Source organism: Leucopleurus acutus (assembly GCF_964270905.1).
Source record: "Leucopleurus acutus genome assembly, chromosome: 5".
Taxonomy (NCBI): domain Eukaryota; kingdom Metazoa; phylum Chordata; class Mammalia; order Artiodactyla; family Delphinidae; genus Leucopleurus; species Leucopleurus acutus.
Window position 1 is genome coordinate 141,893,341 of NC_139147.1, and position 17,540 is coordinate 141,910,880.

The following is a 17,540-nucleotide window of genomic DNA, read 5'->3' on the forward strand; positions in this document are numbered from 1 at the left end:
GTGTGTGTATATATGTACGTGTGTATACACACACAGATTTGAGAAAAGGAACTACGCTCCAGAATGTCAGCAGTTTAGCGCCTGGTGGTGTTACCATGAATCGTTGCCTTTATTGTGCTGTGTCGGTCTCCAATGAATACGTATGATTCCTGTAACAGCCTCCAAAACTTTAATAGACGTTAATTTAAAAAAATGGTCGGAGGCATGGAAAAGCACACCAAATACAGATAGAAGTCACAGTTCCTCGTCCAGGGCTCGCCGGCTCCCCTGGGGTGGGTACGAGTGGTCCCCACCATGCGGCTGCTGGCGGCCCGCGTGGCGCCTGGCCCCCAGCACCCTGCGGCCGGGGGTGACCAGGAGGCATACGCTCTGTCTCAGCAAGGCCTACGACCAGATGGATCCCTGCGTCCCGAAGCCCAGTGCTCTGTCCTTCCGGGTATGGCTTCTGTGCAGGCTCAGAAATGGCCACGAGGAGGGTCCCTATCAGGGTCTGAGGTCTCTCAGGATCCTAGCGGGCTCCCTTGACTGCAAACTCAGACGCACGTGGACTGGAGGCCACGGTGGGATGGGGTCATGCCAGGTGAGGACACTAAGCCTCCTTCTGGGGGATACTAGGTTCCCGGGCACTCAGGGAGCTTCCATAAGGGGCCCGGGGCGGACGTGGCCCTCTCTGTTTGCTGTCTTTCTGGGACCTCTTCGAGGTCTGAAGAGCAACAGATTGGCCCTCGGTGGGGTTTTTCGAAGGGGAAGATTCTCCGGAAAACATCATCAACCCCATTTGATTAAAAAAAAAGATTAGAGACAGAATGGTAATGTAATAGATGAAAGAACAGCAGAATTCACAGGTGAAATTTATGGAACATTTATGACCCAGGCACTACCCATAAATTATCCCATTGAAGCCTCCTAATAGTTCTAAGAGGTAGATCTTACTCTGACTCCTGTTTTAAAGATGAGAAAACCAAGGTTTGAAGACATCTGATAACTAATCAAGGACGCTCGCCCCTGCAGAGCCCGTGCCCTCAGCTCCCACATGGTAGGACGGCTACAGTTGGGATGAAGTGTCCCGAGGAAAGTCTATGAGCTCTGGTGGGTGAGCTCTTCAGTGTGCCCTGAAGGTGGGGCAAGAAAGGGTGAGCTTCTAAGAGGGAAGACTTAAGGAGATTTTCCTTGCTCTGTGAGGGTCATTTCACCTGTCCTTGAGGATGAAGAAACCACCACACAGCCATCTGCTGGGATACGTAGCGGAAATAATACAGATGGAGACTCAAAAGAACCACGGCTTCACCTTGAGTGGGTGAAATTCATCTCTTCGATCTTAATTTTCCCCATCTGTGAAATGGGGTTAATTAGAGCTATCCTGCTGATCTGTTAGCAGGACTGGATTTAATGTGGCGAACCTGGGCGTGGCAACCGGGACATCACAGGTGCTGACTGATGGAGCGATGGCTGTCATGTTTTCCTGCGCCTGGAGCCAGGCAGGTCGAGAGGCTCTTTGTCGACCTCATGTGGACAAGCTAATGGATGACGACCCAACAGAGAAGGTGGGGAGGCGCACGAAACAGTGCATTGCCGTTCTGTACTGCCATGGCTTTCGTATGACTAAGTCCCGACTAATTAGTATGAAATTACACGTCATAGTCAGTATTCCTGGAGATCGAGGAAACTATAATGAGAAAGAATGAAGAAGGAAAAGCAATCTCCTCACCTCACAAAACATAGGCAACTTTTTGGCAAAATCCACCACTCTGGTAATTGCTGGTGTGATGATTTTTGTAAAATGGCTGAAGGCTTCCAAGTCGACCTTTCCACCTTCTGGGGCGTTTACTATTGGCGCTTGTCCAATGTCTTCTGGCTGAGGTGAGACAAAGAAAATTTAAATGGAGACATCGAAGGGATCACGGATCACGGTTCTCACGCGGCAGAAAATCTCTTCTGAACTGACATACTGTACACTTTCCGCATCTTTTGTTAACCGACCCTGCAGTTTTCACGCCCTTTAGTTCTCTGGGCAAAGATACCTGTCTTGGCCATTGCTTTCAAAGGCCCCCAGTGATCATGGTCACAGGACTGTTGCTGCAGAAAGAGAAAGTGAGAGAGAGAGAAAGAGGGAGAGAGAGAAAGAGGGAGAGAGGGAGGAACAACAGGAATGCTTCTGACTGCACAAAGGTGACCTATGCTCTGGGGGCTCTGGGTGCCGTTTTCAGAGCGCGGCGTACTCTGGAGGGTGCCTTTCTGTGGGAGGTGGGCACGGCGTGGGCAGGGATGGGGAGCCCTGGCCAACAGCACCCAGGGGCGTCGTTCTTGCTTCCGATGCCTTTTGTTTCGCTCGAGCCCTCCACACGCCAGCTGGAGGAGGCCTCCGCGGGCTGGGGGAAGCCCTCTGCTTTGGGTCGCCTCCAGGGACTGGGCTGTGTACGCTGGGCAAACTGGAGGGCAGAGTGGAGAATTTACTGGTACGACTTCTCTGCCCTTGTTCGCAACCGTCCATCGCCTTGCTGCTCACAGGGTGGGTGTCAGCAGCTTGGGTGTCACCTGGAGACTTGCTGCAAATGCAGAATCCCGGCCCCCTCCCCAGACCTGCTGGTGCAGAAGCGTCACGCGCGCAAGCCCTCAGGCGCTGTGCACACGCCAGGCCCCCATGTCCACTGGGGCCTTCCAGCTCCTCGGCCTGCTGTCCAGTGACTGCCATGCTGTGGCCTCTCCACTATCTGCTGTTGTCAGCACTGCTCCCTGCCAGGGGCAGCCCTCCCGGTCACCCCTACTGGTCCTTGTGATGACAATGACCGCCTCAGGGGGTTCTCACCCAGTTCCCAACAGGCAGGTGGGCAAAGGAGCACCCAGGGAGGTTAAAGACGGTCCCCTGAGGCCAGGACTGATTGCTGGTCTTCCAGGAAGTTTAAGGGGATCAGAGGATCCTACCCTGCCCGACGGTGACCCTCTTTGCCTAGAGTCACGGTGCACATGCAGGAGCCAGGCAGCAGGGTGGGAGGCGCGGGAAGCGGGGCAGAGAGGGCAGCGGGTACTGGCTCTGTGAGCCTGCTGAGCCGTCACCGCCGAATGGCTGGTGAGCGCACCGCTGGTGACAAGACCGTGGCCTGCCTCCTAGGTCCCCAGACTTTCCTGTGCATCAGAATGACCCCCCAGACTTTCCAATTTAGGTCTCTGTTAGAGAATCTGAATTCCTAACAACTTCCCAGGGCACCAGTGCTTCTGGTCTGAGACCACACTTTGAGAACCCACTGGGCTAGCACTGAGGAATCCCCTTCCCATTTTTCTTCCCCCATCTCCCCTGTTACTGCTCGCGTCTACGTTTTAGCACGAAGAAAAGCAAGGATGATTCTTCCACTCTCTTGCTGCCAGGGCGCCAGGGTCAACAGGAACAGCCCAGGCCCTCCAAAGTGTGGTCAAGGTTGTGGGTACAGCCTGGGGAAGGATTTTTAAATCTATTACATAACAGATGCTGGCAGCACTGACCTTTTTGGAATTCTTCTGTTTCTTTTATTTCACTTTTTTATTGTTTGTTTTGGGGGCAGTGAGTGGATGGGAAAGAAAGCTGGTTTCCGTCTTGTTTCAGAATCAATGACGATATTCTGGGGCAACTGCTGGCATGGCAAAGCCTAGGAAGGCTACTGGTTCTCCGGGTGCAGACGGAATTGATGGAATAATCACATGTACAGCTTCTCTCACTCTCTTTCTGTCTCTGTCTTTCTCACATAGACTGAGCTAAGGGAAAAGGTACACAGAAAGTCTGGGCGTGATTCTGATACACAGTGAAGTTTGGTCACTGCTACTTCTGGCATCCTTCAGACCTCCTTGCTGGTCTTTCTAATCCCTGCCACCCCGAAATGCGGCCTGTCTCACCTGCGTGTCTACTGTACAGCTCTCTTATGAAGATCAACTGATAAAAGGAACATGGTCACACATTAAAAAGGTAGGGAGGTGTACACACACACACACACACATAGGGTGAACTTTTTAAGAAATAAAAATATTTTAATAACATAGCTTTGGCCTGGAATGGTCTTCAGTGGCTTACTATGGATGTTAATAATTTCCATTTAATCTGTGAGTCTGTGGGGCATTTGAATCACCGTCTGTGATACCTCTAAAGGCTTGAAAAATAGGCGGGAAATTATACAAGGAAACATGACAATTTTAACTAAAATCAAATGCCCAAATGTAACAACCTCACAAGCTTTCCTGTTGATAGATATCAGAGTAGGAAAAAAATTTACTTTTAAGGCTTTGGGTATTTAATGGAAAATACAATTGCTAGAAGGAAAACCACATACAAAGTAGAAGCCTTCTATTACGTTATTAAGCTTTCTGTCCATAATAGGTCTTGGATACTAGAAAAAAACATAGAGGAGCTTGGTGTGGTGTCTGCTGGTTCCAGGAGATTCGAGCTCCAGCCAGGATGGTCGAGGCTGTTTGCAACGACCGTCTGGGGTGAACCTGGAGCTTTACTACCAATAGAGCAGAGCTCCTTCTCCCTGTCCTTCCCTCTTCCCCCACCCTCGCCCCCCACACTAATATGGATGCTTGTTTTTGAAAACTCATGTCAGTAAAAACTTAGAGGCTGAAAAAAGAAAATATATGACTTGACCCAAGTTAACACATCAGGAATACAATTAAAGTTGAGCTTGTTTGTGACTTCCCTGAAGGTTTTTTACCCATAAGGACCACACACTATTTGCTAAAATATTTGGAAGATGTTAAAAATAGAGTACCAATATTTGGCACAATTGAATCTACTGGATCGCTTCTTACAGCTAGTAGCCTAGAGTGCACTCCCTGAACACGTGTGCTCACACACACACGTGTGTTTATGCACATGAGATCAACCTCGGAGACTGAGGATAGGTGAGGCTTGCAGGCTCACCACTGGGGACTGTGGGGAAGCCTGGTTTTTGCCTCTGTGGATCAAAGTGCTTGAGCTGCTCAAAGGGGTGGGCAGGGGGCCCTAATGGACCTCCGGAGCCTGCCCTGCCTACCTCTTCCCGTCTCTGCCACAACTTGCTTCATGCTTTTCCATCTCGGGGCGGCCTTCCTCCTGGACTTTTGCTTTCTTCAAAGTCCTCACTTCTGTCTCATCTCTGCCAATTCCAAATCCCACCCACTTCCAATTCTGTCTTCTCCTCGAAGCCCTCTCAGATGGCCTCAGTGGGAAATGATTCTACCTCATTTGAATACACCTGGTGGCCCATGTAACCACTCATCTGGCTTCTAGGCACTTATTACTATTACTTTTATTGTAGTTATGCAGGTACACATCTAAGATATGAACTTCTCAAGGTGGGGGGATACGCCTTGAGTACCGGTCTACTGTGTAGACGGCACTGGGCCAAATGGTGGAGGATTGAGGGACTGAATAAACCTGTGTTTATACACGCACTCAACCAGTGTTTCTTGAGCAACTACTATGGGGTCAGGCCTTGTTCGAGATGCTGAGGTGACAGCAATGAACAATGTATCCTCAAGGAACCTTCATACAGCGAAGGAAGACAGACAATAAATGAAAAGAATACTCTCAGGTTGGAAGAATTTTAGTTTGTGATAAGACTGGAGATGACCTAATAATACATGGGGCTCAGGAGGTAGGGTGGTCAGCCAGGCCCCTTTGAGAAGTGATGTGTGCAGAATGTCAAGAAGGCAGCCTTCCACAGATGCAGAGGACATTTTAGGCAGAGGGCAAACCCAGTGCAAAGTCCCAAGGTCAGAAAGGAGGCCCGTGTGGTTAGGCCCAGAGGTGGCATGAGATAAAGGATGGAGGGGTGGCAAGGGTCCCATCACGATGGGCCTTCAGCGCCATGGAGGGGAGATGGGCACATTTTAAATGCCATGGGGCACCGCTGAAGGGCTTTAAACGGGAGCAGCATGACGAAATTTATGGTTCTATGTGGAGAAGGGATGTGGTTGCCGAGGAAGAGGTGGGAGAACAGCAGCAGTGGTTTGGGCAGGAGATGAAGTGGGCTGGACCACGGGGGCAGCAGGCGAGATGGAGAAAAGTGGGACCTGGAGACATATCTAGGGAGCCCAGGGCAGGGGTTTCTGATGGGCTGGAGATGGGGTGAAGGTCAATAAGGAATCCAGCACGTATCCTCTGGGGCAGTGGAGGGGGGGACCTATAGACGGAGAGATTCAGGGGTGTGTGCAGGTGTGGGCTTCAACCCTAGCTCAGCACTAGAGGTGGCTGGTATGACACAAATCGAGACGAACTGGGGCTTTGTGCTTTGACTGTTGCATCAGATTTGTTCAAGGTGAGTAGGAAGTGCTACCAGTTGACCCCTTTGCAAGTGGCTGTCTCAGAGCTGAGGGCTTCTTGGCTGGGGTCTCTGGCACATGCAGAGGGGATGGGGCCAGACGGGACTCTTCCCTTCCTCTGAGTGATCACAGTGTGTCTCCCCGCACCTTTGTGATGGGGAACAAATGGTGATGAGAGGTCCCTGGGCCTTGGGCCTTTTCCTGGGGAAAGCAGGGACGGGATGGTACGGGTGGTGGTGCAGGGGTGATGCACACTGTAACTCCGTAGGAGCTTGTTAACGACACGCCAAGCTCTTCTATCTATTACTTTTACACCATTGATAAGGGCATAAAGGCAACCGAGACTTAGAGATGGGAGGTAACTTACCCAAAGTCACATAATTAAAAAGCAACAGAGGCAAGCAACAAACTCAGGCTGTCTGGTTCCAGTTTCTATGCACATAACTACTAGACTATGCTGCCTTCTTCTGATGTAATTATAACCATTTTGAGTGACAGAAGCCTTCCTGGCTTTACTGCACTTGTTTTATGACCACACGTGGTCAAATCACCCATCCTGCATCACCCTTCTGCTTATGCCCCTTTTTTGAGGCTGTTATTGAGAATTTGTGTCATCAGACAGTGGTTCTGCCAGGGGAAAAGTGGGGCAGGCCCACCCTGGTTCTGATGGTCACATTTGATACCTGGTGGCAAATCCACCCAAAGCCATACCTTTGCATGTGAACTAAGGGAGCAGAGTAATAAGGAGACAGGCTGCGACCTGGGACCTGGGACCCTTGGCTGCAGGGCTCGCACCCGGACAAACGTCTCCTCCCACAAGAAAATACAAAGAAACTATAAGGGACTAAAAATAACTGCGTCATGTGCAGTTGGGGCAAATGATGGACAAGACGAAACAAAAAGACCAAAAAAAAAAAAACCCCACCTGCCACTTCTGAAGAGCCGGCAGCAAAAGCACAGTACTGGGCATGCTCCTTGCACTCAGCACCACCAAGGGGTGGGCAGACCACCTAGGACATCCCTCTGGCCCCACCCCTGGCCCCGCCCCTCCCCTCCCCTCATATAAGGAACCAGCTCAGGGAGCTGCAAGGGCAGCTCCAGGGAGCTAGCAAGGGCAACTGCTACTTGTTTTCGCTCCCCCCTGCTGCAGCAGGGACCCCAATAAAGCCTTGCCTGAATTCCTTTTCTGGCCTCTGATCAATTTCTATTGATTAGGGAGTCCAAGAACTCTGGCGGGTAAAAACAACACAGTGTTCAACAGACAATACTGTCGCTGTACGGAGTTTACTCCAATCCAATGTCTTCCACATCTGGGAGCGCAGATGTGAGCTGCCTTGGTGGAGAGACTCTGCTTTCCCTTGTTCACCACCACCGGCCTCTTGCCCCCCTCTCAGTCCACATCTACTTTTCATCATCACTGCCACCACACAGGAATCGGCACTTCTGCACCATCAGAGATTTGAGTGGATTGGAGAATGACTTAAATGTTTTTGGAAGTAGTTTTAAAGAGTGGCTTTAGAATTACTGTGAAAATCTGCATGGCTTTTGCAAAAGTTCCTTACTTGCCAATGACTCACTTTCACAGGCGTATCGATTTGAAACCCCGGTCCAACCACCCATCTCTGTTTATGACTTGAGTCCTGGTCTTCGGGTAAAAAACGATGAAGAAGCTCCTTTTGGGAAGTAAGTTACTTACCCATTCCAGATAAATGAATACTTCTAGCTTTTATGACAACGTATAATTTTTAATCCCTTATGACATTGCCACACTATTATTAACATGATAGGCCTCCTCAAATTCTTTTCCAGAACAAGATGGGCAATCATCACATAAAAATAAATGAAATAATATACATAGCAGTGTTGTAAGCAAAAAGAGTGGTATTGGCCACACAAGAAACGCAAATCTGAATGTGCAGAAGCCAGTTCAGGACATAGATACTATGTAGCAAAGCTGTCTTTAAGGAAGGATTGTTTTTTTGGTTTCTTAGAGATTTTTTTGATGTGGACCATTTTTAAAGACTTCATTGAATTGGTTACAATATTGTTTCTGTTTTACATTTTGGTGTTTTGGCCGGGGGGCATGTGGGATCTTAGCTCCCGGACCAGGGATTGAACCCGCACCCCCTGCTTTGGAAGGTGAAGTCTTAACAACTGTACTACCAGGAAAGTCCCTAATGAAGGATTCTTAATGTCCTTGCGGGAATAATTCACCCCTCAAAAGCGTGAACTTTTTCTCCTGAGCATAAATACTCAGTCAGAGTCACCCTGCTGCAGGGGGTGTGCGTAAATGTGTCAAGTGGCTAAGACACAGGGCTTAGTTGTGCTGTTTCTGAGGATGGGCCCGTGGAACTGGATGGTTTGTTACACAGATATTTACTGGGCTCTATTCTGGTTATCTACTGCTGTGTAACAAACCTCCCCAAAACTTAGTGGCTGAAAACAACAAATTTGCACTATCTCTCAGAGTTCTGGGGATTGATGGGCTCAGCTGGGTGGTTCTCACTTGGGGTCCCTCGTGAAATGGCAGCAGAGTCTGGTGTCACCTGCAGGCTTTCTTACTCACATTTCTGGTGCCTGGGCTGGTTGGGAATCTCTCCAAATGGCTGGCTTGAGCTTCCTCACAGCATGGTGGTCTCAAGGTAGTTGGACTTTTTTTTACATGGCAGTTGGCTTCCCTCAGAGAGACCAGATGGCGTCCCTCTCCAACATAACCAGTGCGGAACTGCAAGCCTTCTTATAACTTAGCCTTAGAAGTCGCTCTGCCCAAATCCATTGCTTCAAGGAATCACAGCCCAGCCCAGCCTCAAGGGAAGAGAGGAATACACTCCACCTCTCCATGGGAGAGAATGGGCCGTGAAGACAGGGAGGAAAGAATTTATTGGCAGTCACCCTGGTGAAAAGATACCACACGTTTCAACCATGTTGCCTAGTGTGGTGGTTGAGAGCATGGATCCTGGAGCTGGGCTGTGTCCATCACCACTGCTTACTAGCTGGGGGATTGAGGGTAAATCTCCTTGACTTCTTTGTCTCCGTTTGTAAAATGGAGATATTAACCACATCTGCCTACATAGGTTGGTTGACAGAGGGAGTTAATATCTGGAAAGCACTTACACTGGTACCTGTCACTTGGCCAGGGCCATCCAAGTGTCTCCTAACTTAACTGTTAGTGGCTGCCATCCACAGAGTGTGTTAGAAGCTGCTCGTTAACAACAATGAAGGTAATTATTGGAGGGCAGGTGGATTATGGGTAAGCTTTTTCTTTCCAAAAATTTCCTTTAAGGTTGTTGTTATACCGTCTTCATGAAACCAACCAAACCAAACCAAAGCAAAAGCTAGCCCATTATAGTGGTGATGTTGAGGCGTGAAGACAACGACAGCCTGTATCTCTTTGTTCAGATGAGGAGTGCCTTCACCTACCCGGGAGATACAAACAGACCCACAGAATATCCGATGCTGGGACTGAGTGAGGTCCTCATAAAGCTTCATGTCATAAACTAAGAGCTGGGTCAGTCTCCGAGACGGCCAAACACCAGCTGGTGGTGGGACGGGTGGTCCATCTGGGAACTGGGGACAACAGACGTGAGTTGGCCTTTGGGCCTGGCCCAGCCACTTTCTGGCATTGTGACCTTCGGGCGAGACACTGAAGGCTTGGTCTGTGTACCTACAAAACGGGGATAGTGATTCCAGCCTACCTACCCCAAAGCGTTGTGAAGTCCAAAGACGAAATAGAAGGAAGGGCTTTCACGATGGTTAGTTTTTATAAAAACATCAAACATTGCTATTCCAAGGGTCTGGAAAGGCCTGTTTTTCTTTACACTCCCCTCCCTCATCCCTTCTCCCCATTCCCACTGTCCTCCTGGACGCGAGATAATTTACTTTAAACTCAACATTTTGACTTCTGTTGGCATAAAAATATGTTTGAGATATGAGTCACTTCATTCTAGGGGTGATTCTAAAGGGGATATTTTGGAGTGAGTTTAGGGGACTAGGTATGTATATAAATGGGCATCTGAAGGAAGAAATAGGTATAAAAAGGGAAAGCTAGCAGGTAAAGAATTTTGCTAATTAGTTGATCCAGGGCTGCCCTTACAGCAAAAGCAAAGAGATAAGCGCATTAGAATTCAGTGACTCAGGCAGGAGAAGGTCAGACAGACCTGGGTTTATATCCCGCCTCTGCACTCTACTCCGGTCAATCAGATGCAGCGCGAGGACACCAGCATCCTGGATTCTGAGGACCAAACGGATCGCGCAGAGGTGGAAGTGGAAGCGGAAGGGGCGGGGCCTTACCAGGAACTTCCGCTTCTGCTTCCAGTGGCTGCCTTGGGCGTTGGTGGCCACGTGGGCCTCGGTGACGGTCTTGATGAGCTCCCACTCCTGGTCGGTGGGCTCGGGCTTGTGACCGATGGATCTCTGCAGCTCCTCCCGCCGCCTTTTCTCCCGGTTCTCCTCGATCAGCTTCCTCTTGGCCAGACGCTTGCTGTCGTCCAGGACCACTGGGGGCGGGGAGGGACACAGAACAGACACTCCCCAGACACCTGGCAGACCCGCGGGGGCTCGGGTCGCTGCATAGCCCGCTCAGGGGGCCTGCGGGGGTCACCCTGGGTCACTTCTCCCTTGGCAGCAAAGTGCTATGGACGAGAGCCATATTCCACCACTAGCCCCAGCGCCAAACTCCGGATGCCTAGCCAGCTTTCTAGAACAAAGATGGGGGTGGGGTGGGGTGGGGGGGATGGGGGCTGTACACTGGGCATCTCAGCCCCACAGAGGGGGGGCCCCTAGGTAAGAATGACCCAGAGGCAGGTAAAGCCCATCCTACCTATAGGTTCACAGGTGTGTCTGTCTAGCCAATCATCTGAATTCACTCTTAGGGTTTCTGTTCCTTCCCTCCGCCCCGCAAATGGCTCTTACTAAGAAGAACTGCAGGTTCAGAAAGTTCTTGAGCAGTAAACAGAGGCTGGCGATCCCTTCCTCAAAGGAAAAAGGAGTCTAACTCTTCATTCGTTTCCTGAAGGCTGATTGGAGTATGGCGGGGCCTAGCTCAGGCCTCACAGGTACTCACTTTGCATTTCTCTCTACCTGGTCGACGCTCAAAGGTGATTAAATAGCCCAGGCTTTGGAATCTAGAAAGACTCGGGTTTGAATCCCTATATTACCACATTCTAGCTGTGTGACCTTTGGAAGGTTACTGAGGCTCTCTGAGCTTTCATTTCTTCCCATATAAAATCCGATCAAGGGACTTCCCTGGCAGTCTAGTGGTTAAGACTTCTCTTTCCAATGCAGAGGTTGCGGGTTCCATCCCTGGTTGGGGAGCTAAGATCCCACATGCCTCGCGGCCCAAAATCCAAAACGTAAAACAGAAGCAATATTGTAACAAATTCAATAAAGACTTTTAAAATGATCTACATCAAAAAAAATCTTTAAAAAAATCGGATCAATAATACCTCCTTTGCAGGGTATCAGTGTGATAATGCACTATACATGCTCAGGAAGTAGAGGCACGACTTTTATCATTTATGCAAAAGGGAAATAAGAAGAGCAGGTAACAAGAAACCTATATTTCTGTGGTTCATTTCCAAAACGAAATCATTTCACCAGACTCTCAGTAGCCCTCAGTGGCATGGGAAGACTCAGGTTTCGTACTACAGAGTCATAGGGTTTTACCAATGGAGGGTCCTCAGCTCTTATCTAGTGCAACGCCCTCCTTCACAGAGGAGGAGGGAGATCATGACTTCTTAAAGTCACACAGCAAGTTCATGGCAGAGGCAAGGCAAGACCCAGGACCCCTGACTGTGGTCCTACAATATCACTGTCCTAGGGCCATTTCTTGAGGAAGCCGCGACCTGGTAGGGAAAGAAAACAAAGCAAACGTAGCAGAGGAAGAGAACCAGAGGTGCCTGGCAAATCCACAGACAGAAGAATGAAACCCCAATCGTGGAGATGTGATTGGGTCATCAGAGTCAGGGGAGCACTTAGACATGTGGGCGGATGGGTGAGCCCTGTGAAGTCATCATGATTCACTCCTTAAGGGAGACAAGGAATGCGCTGCACTCGTAACCTCACTCCCCAAATGCTTCCCTGGTGCCAGGGGTCGTGGCATTGGATGTGCGTTATCTAATTTATTCCTGAAAACCACCTGTGGGGCTGGCGATACCTTCACACAAGGAAACCGGAAGTTAAGTCCGATGGGCACACAGCTAGTAAGTGGCAGGCCTGGGACTCCAACAGCTTTTCTGATTATAAAACCTGAGCTCTTGTAATGCTTCACAAGCAAGCAAGGTGCACTCAAATTTCCACCCCGTGTAGATCAACACTGAGTTTTTAAACTTCACCAACATTCATCTCTTTAACTTCTTAATAAAACAGTGCAATGGACATTCAACAGGTCACTCATTTCCATAGAACCTTAGCAGGCATTTTGTTGGCAACCGCTAAAAGCCTTTCAAAGATCAGGACAAATAACTCAGCCAGAGGTGAAGGATTAAACCAGGGTTTCCAGCCTCATGCCCAGACACAACCCTCCTCTTTTTTTTTTTTTAAAAAAAAGATTCCTCTTTCTGTCTTCTTTAATGGGCAAACCAGGACGTTCCAGAGATTTTTTGTTGTCGTTCTAGCTGAGAGAACCCTGTTTGTCGCATAAATGCAGCTGTGACTATTTCCTCTTCACAAGGAAAAATCCTCATTGCATTCTTTTTTCTTTTCTTTCTTTTACTTTAAACTGAAAGTAGGACTCCTTCATTGATGTGCAAAAAAATTTATGCCAGTGGAAACCAGAAACCCTGATGCCTGGCAAAAGGGAGGCCACATGTTGTGAATGACACGATTCTCATTTCATAATTAGATTAATTAAAGTGACTGGTGTAAATCCCTTGCACAGTGTGGGGAGAAGAGACCCCAACGGCTAATCTCGCCACCATATGCTGTGGCACTTTGAAAACTGGGTAGGATGACTTCAGCTTGGAATGTTTTTATGGCTAAAAATATAACAAAAAAACCAACTGCAGAATGAGTCATGCAATAGCACTCAAGTTCACATTCTTTAGAAATTTCTGAACACGATGTTTTCTACCAGTGCCCTGACTCCAAAAATGTCCACAGAATAAATTCCTGTCTCTGCTTTTGAAAAAATATTAGTCCTTGTGCTTCTCACCACATGAATGTTGTGTGGAAAATTACACTTTATCGAGGTGGAAGGACAGACCCCTCATCTGTAACCTCTGTGCAGACACAGCACTGCTGACTGTCCTGCAAGCACGATGGGGACAGATTAACCTCTGTCTCTCACCCATCACCTGGATGCCTTCGGAGTCAGGAGTTGATGGGGAGGGTAGGATGGAAACCACCCAGCTATGGCTGGGAGTGAGGGTCCCTGAGAATGCTGCGTGCTCTCCCTCTGTCCACATGCGTTCCTGCTTTCTCTCCTGCCTGGGTGATTTCCTTGAGCCAACCTTTCCCCCAGTCAACACTCCTTGAATATGAAGCAAAGGAAGAAGGTTACTTACAATCTGTTGCCATGCCAACGTAGATGCATTTTTTAAAGCGACATTCCTGGCACTGATTTCTTGTAACTTTGTCTATGACACATTTTCCTTCATATTTACAGGAATAGGATGGATGGAGATTTTTCTGAATGGTTCTTCTAAAGAAACCCTACATGAAAAAGAAAGACCCAGGACAACCACTTCATATTTTCGAGAAATAAGTGACTCCAGCATTTTGTATCTTCCTGACTGTGATGGACGGTTTTAGACCTTACCTCTGTACGGGCCTTTAGCTCGACCTATTCAAATATAGGGCAGTTGGCCCAAAGTGAATCTAGATAATTCTAAATCTGAGGGAGATGTCAGAGGCTACGGAGTCTCTTCTTATCTTTTTGGCATTTACTCAAGGCTGATGGGAAAGTCTCATGTTCGTGTTTATGTTTTCTAAACGATGAGTCATATAAATAAATTATATTATTTCATGCCATAATTGTGTTGCTAAATGAAGCTCTGAAGAGGTTTGCTGTACTTTATACTGGAGAAATAAGAGCTGGATACTTGTGATGCTTTATTAATTAATTTAATCATTTAGTATTTAAAGGGATGCAGTAATTGCCTTTAGAGATTTGGTTTAATTCTGGTTTTCGACTCTTGAGATGGCCGTGACCAGCTCAGATAGCCCTTGAAACAACAGTCCTTGGGGAGGAGAAAATTCCAAGTTCTTTACCAAATTTTTCCCATAGCTCATGGCACTGGCGTTTTCCTTTCCTAGCACCCTTTTTCTCCAATATCTGTAGACATGCGCCCTAAAGTTCAATGTTTCTTCTTCTCTCAAGGCCTGGGAGAGGGCCACCTGAGAATACAATGCAGTTCCAGGCTTTGGTGACTTACATAACATCCTCAAGGCTGTGTCATATGAGAACCTTTCTGGACATGATACTCAAGTCTGGTAGGAATTTATAACTGCAGAAAGCATGTATTGTGAGGGGCGCACTGCAAAGTGCTGCAGACAAGTGCCAGGGCCTCTGTCTCTCCCACAACCTTCTGAGGTCAGTATTCTTAATATCTCCACTGTGGGGATTAAAACGCTAAGCCTTAGACAGGTTAAATCACTTGCCCCAAATCACATGGCAAGTACATGCTGGAACTTGGCCTGGGGCCCAGGAGTTGGCTTACATGATATAGATTGCGTCCAATTTTACTGTATTATTTAAATGTTTTAGATGAACATATTATAAACAGTCCCCTCTCAGCCACCCCTCAAAATAACCACATCGTTTTATGGTTTAGTAGAATAGCAAGGCACAACAAATTTTGAAGGATGTTGTCCACTAAACCTTAAAGGGACCTCCAACTTTGTTGCATAAATTGGACGGAAATGCCAGTTCATCCAGGCTAACCCAAATTGTAATTATCCCGTTTAACTTGCCCTGGCTTTATGTACTTATACCACTTGCATATTCCTCACTCAGACACAGGAGCTCTTCCTTGTAATGAAAAGGTCCAAGGTAGGATTTTCTACTGGGCATAGCAGAATAAAATGGAAAAATGACAGCAGTAACTGAAACTCACGGACTTGGTTTCGGGGCATGTTTGCCAACCCCTGATATCACTATTGCTCAGTTCCTAACAGAAGAACTGTCACATTGTATCTGGCTTTGCATCCTTAAACACTGAGTCCATTAGTTTGAACAACATCGATGAACTGTCCTAAGATTCCCTAAAGCACACACGGGGCAGCTGCTGACATGTGTTTCCCGGGTGTTCAAGGTGGGCGGTCCTGCCAAAGCTTGGCTGTCAGGGCCTGCACAGAACGAAAAGCAAGCTGTCCCCGCTCCTCTACCCCCTCCCCCTCCCTCCAACCCACCCTTCAAGGGTTACACTTGCTTGAAAGACAGAAAAAACTCAGAGATTCTAGCAAGGAGACATATGTCACAGACAGGGAGGAGGGGGGACTGTCTAGCACCCTCTTTCTGGAGGATGCAAAGCGACCTAAGTCCGGGGCCTCCAGCGAGCAGGCTGACTGCTGCTCTGAAGATGGGAAATCATTACTTCGGAGTTGGGAGACCTTTTCTCCCCCATCTGCTCACGCTGGCTTGTGTTCTGGGTGGCGGGAGCCTACTGGGGAGTAAGACAACAGGAAGGTGGGAACAGGTGATATACCAGATGCAGAGGTAACGTTCATTTCTCCAAAAAGGCTACTCTCAGCTTTTACAAGGAATGAATGAAATAACTTATACTTAGCTTATTTGGAAAAAATGTTGAGGTAGCAGGCTTTGCTATTCATAGTGCCATCTTTTCTGTGGCTTACCTTGCTGACTCTTCTCGGACACTTCATGGACCAAATCCCTTTTAAGATGTTGGCCTTCCCTAAGCTATGCTAAAAGCATATTTTCCCACATGAAGGGACCACTTTATTTGAGTAAATGTTAAAGATGGTAGGTCCCTTAATTTTAAAAAGGGACAAAAATTAATGTTTGGATGTGAACTTGGATAGAAAATACTTAACAGAATCTACTTATAAAAATCTCTTTTTAGCAGTGAGCTGACGAAAGAGATGTCCCAGGGACTGAATAAGAACATATCTTTCATCGATGATTTGTGGGTGAGCGGAGGTTTCGCTTTATAAATCGACATCAGACTCGTTTCTCTGCACTTTGAGAAGAACTGGATCCATTCCTTAGTGGTCCAAAATGATGCACTAATCAGTGCTACAAGGAACTGCCACCCTCCTAGTTCAATATTCGGGCAACTGTTAAAAAAAAAGCTTAGAGTCTCTCTTTAAAAAGTGATTTACTCGGGGCAGTATCAACATTCTTTCTACAAAAGATGCATGAAAACTGGCCCATCACAACAGATGAAACATCTCCAAAAGATTTCCACCGTCTTCAGGGCAGAAACAGGCAAAAAAGATTCTCCCCCTACACACTATGAGTATGGGGTAGAAACACTTGCAAATTACAGGCTTGAGTAAACAAGATGTGAAGCACGACGTTTTTCATCTTTGGCCATTTTTCAAAACTGTGTTTCATTTGACCACCTCTTTTGTCTTTTTCCAAGACACTCTGTCCTTGCGTTAAATGATCTGTGTAACCGCCCTAGGAAGACTTTCTGATTTTATGACTGGGGCTATGCTGGAAACAGGATTCTGATCCGAGACAAAGGCACCAGGGCTGAGAAATCTAGCTTTCTGCTACATGATTGATTCTTTTAAGTAAACCTCAGTTGAATCAGGCCCCAAACATCCTGTGATCTTGGGAGAAGAGGGTAGTGGATTTCTTGATCATCATGAAGACATACGTGAGTCAGAGACACGTATTAATAGGTTAACAGGCTTGGTTCTCCTTTGTTTGAGTCAATCACTAACGATCATTAAGTCCTCTGTAAGGCACGTTTGGTCTTTAGAGTCACTTTGGGAGTTGAGTAATAAATGGAATCGTCATTAGCGTCTCCCCCAGAATTCAAAATTTGAGAGCATCTCAACGCTGCATAATCAGGTAGGTAAAAGCCTTATGAATTGGGGCTGATTTAGAAGAAAGACCCATTTGAATTAGTGAGCGTTTGGAATGAGAGAAAGTATCTAAACTCGTGCAGTTTTATTACTTTTCAGAGCAAGCCGATAGAATTGGGCTTTCAAGAGACAGTCTGCAAGTGTCCCAGTTAATAAACAGCTGCAACTTATTTGTAATTAATGCCATTAAACTCCTTAAGACATTGTTTCCACAGATGTAGTAGCAACCTTTAGCTCAGTCTTTGTTAAAAGGTGACAGGTTCTATATCAAAGGGGCCTGG

General features: G+C 47.5%; 1 protein-coding gene across 16 annotated transcripts in view; it reads right to left on the minus strand.

Moving 5' to 3' along the window:
• THRB (thyroid hormone receptor beta) overlaps nt 1-17,540 on the minus strand; it is a 393,807-nt gene that overhangs the window by 12,791 nt on the left and 363,476 nt on the right. For all 16 annotated transcript variants that reach the window (XM_082840489.1, XM_082840498.1, XM_082840499.1 and 13 more), the window contains 3 exons: nt 13,770-13,917; nt 10,558-10,763; nt 1,709-1,855 (listed from right to left, as the gene is read on the minus strand). In XM_082840489.1, the coding sequence (XP_082696615.1) occupies nt 1,709-1,855; nt 10,558-10,763; nt 13,770-13,917 (501 nt within the window). The remainder of the gene's footprint in view (nt 1-1,708; nt 1,856-10,557; nt 10,764-13,769; nt 13,918-17,540) is intronic.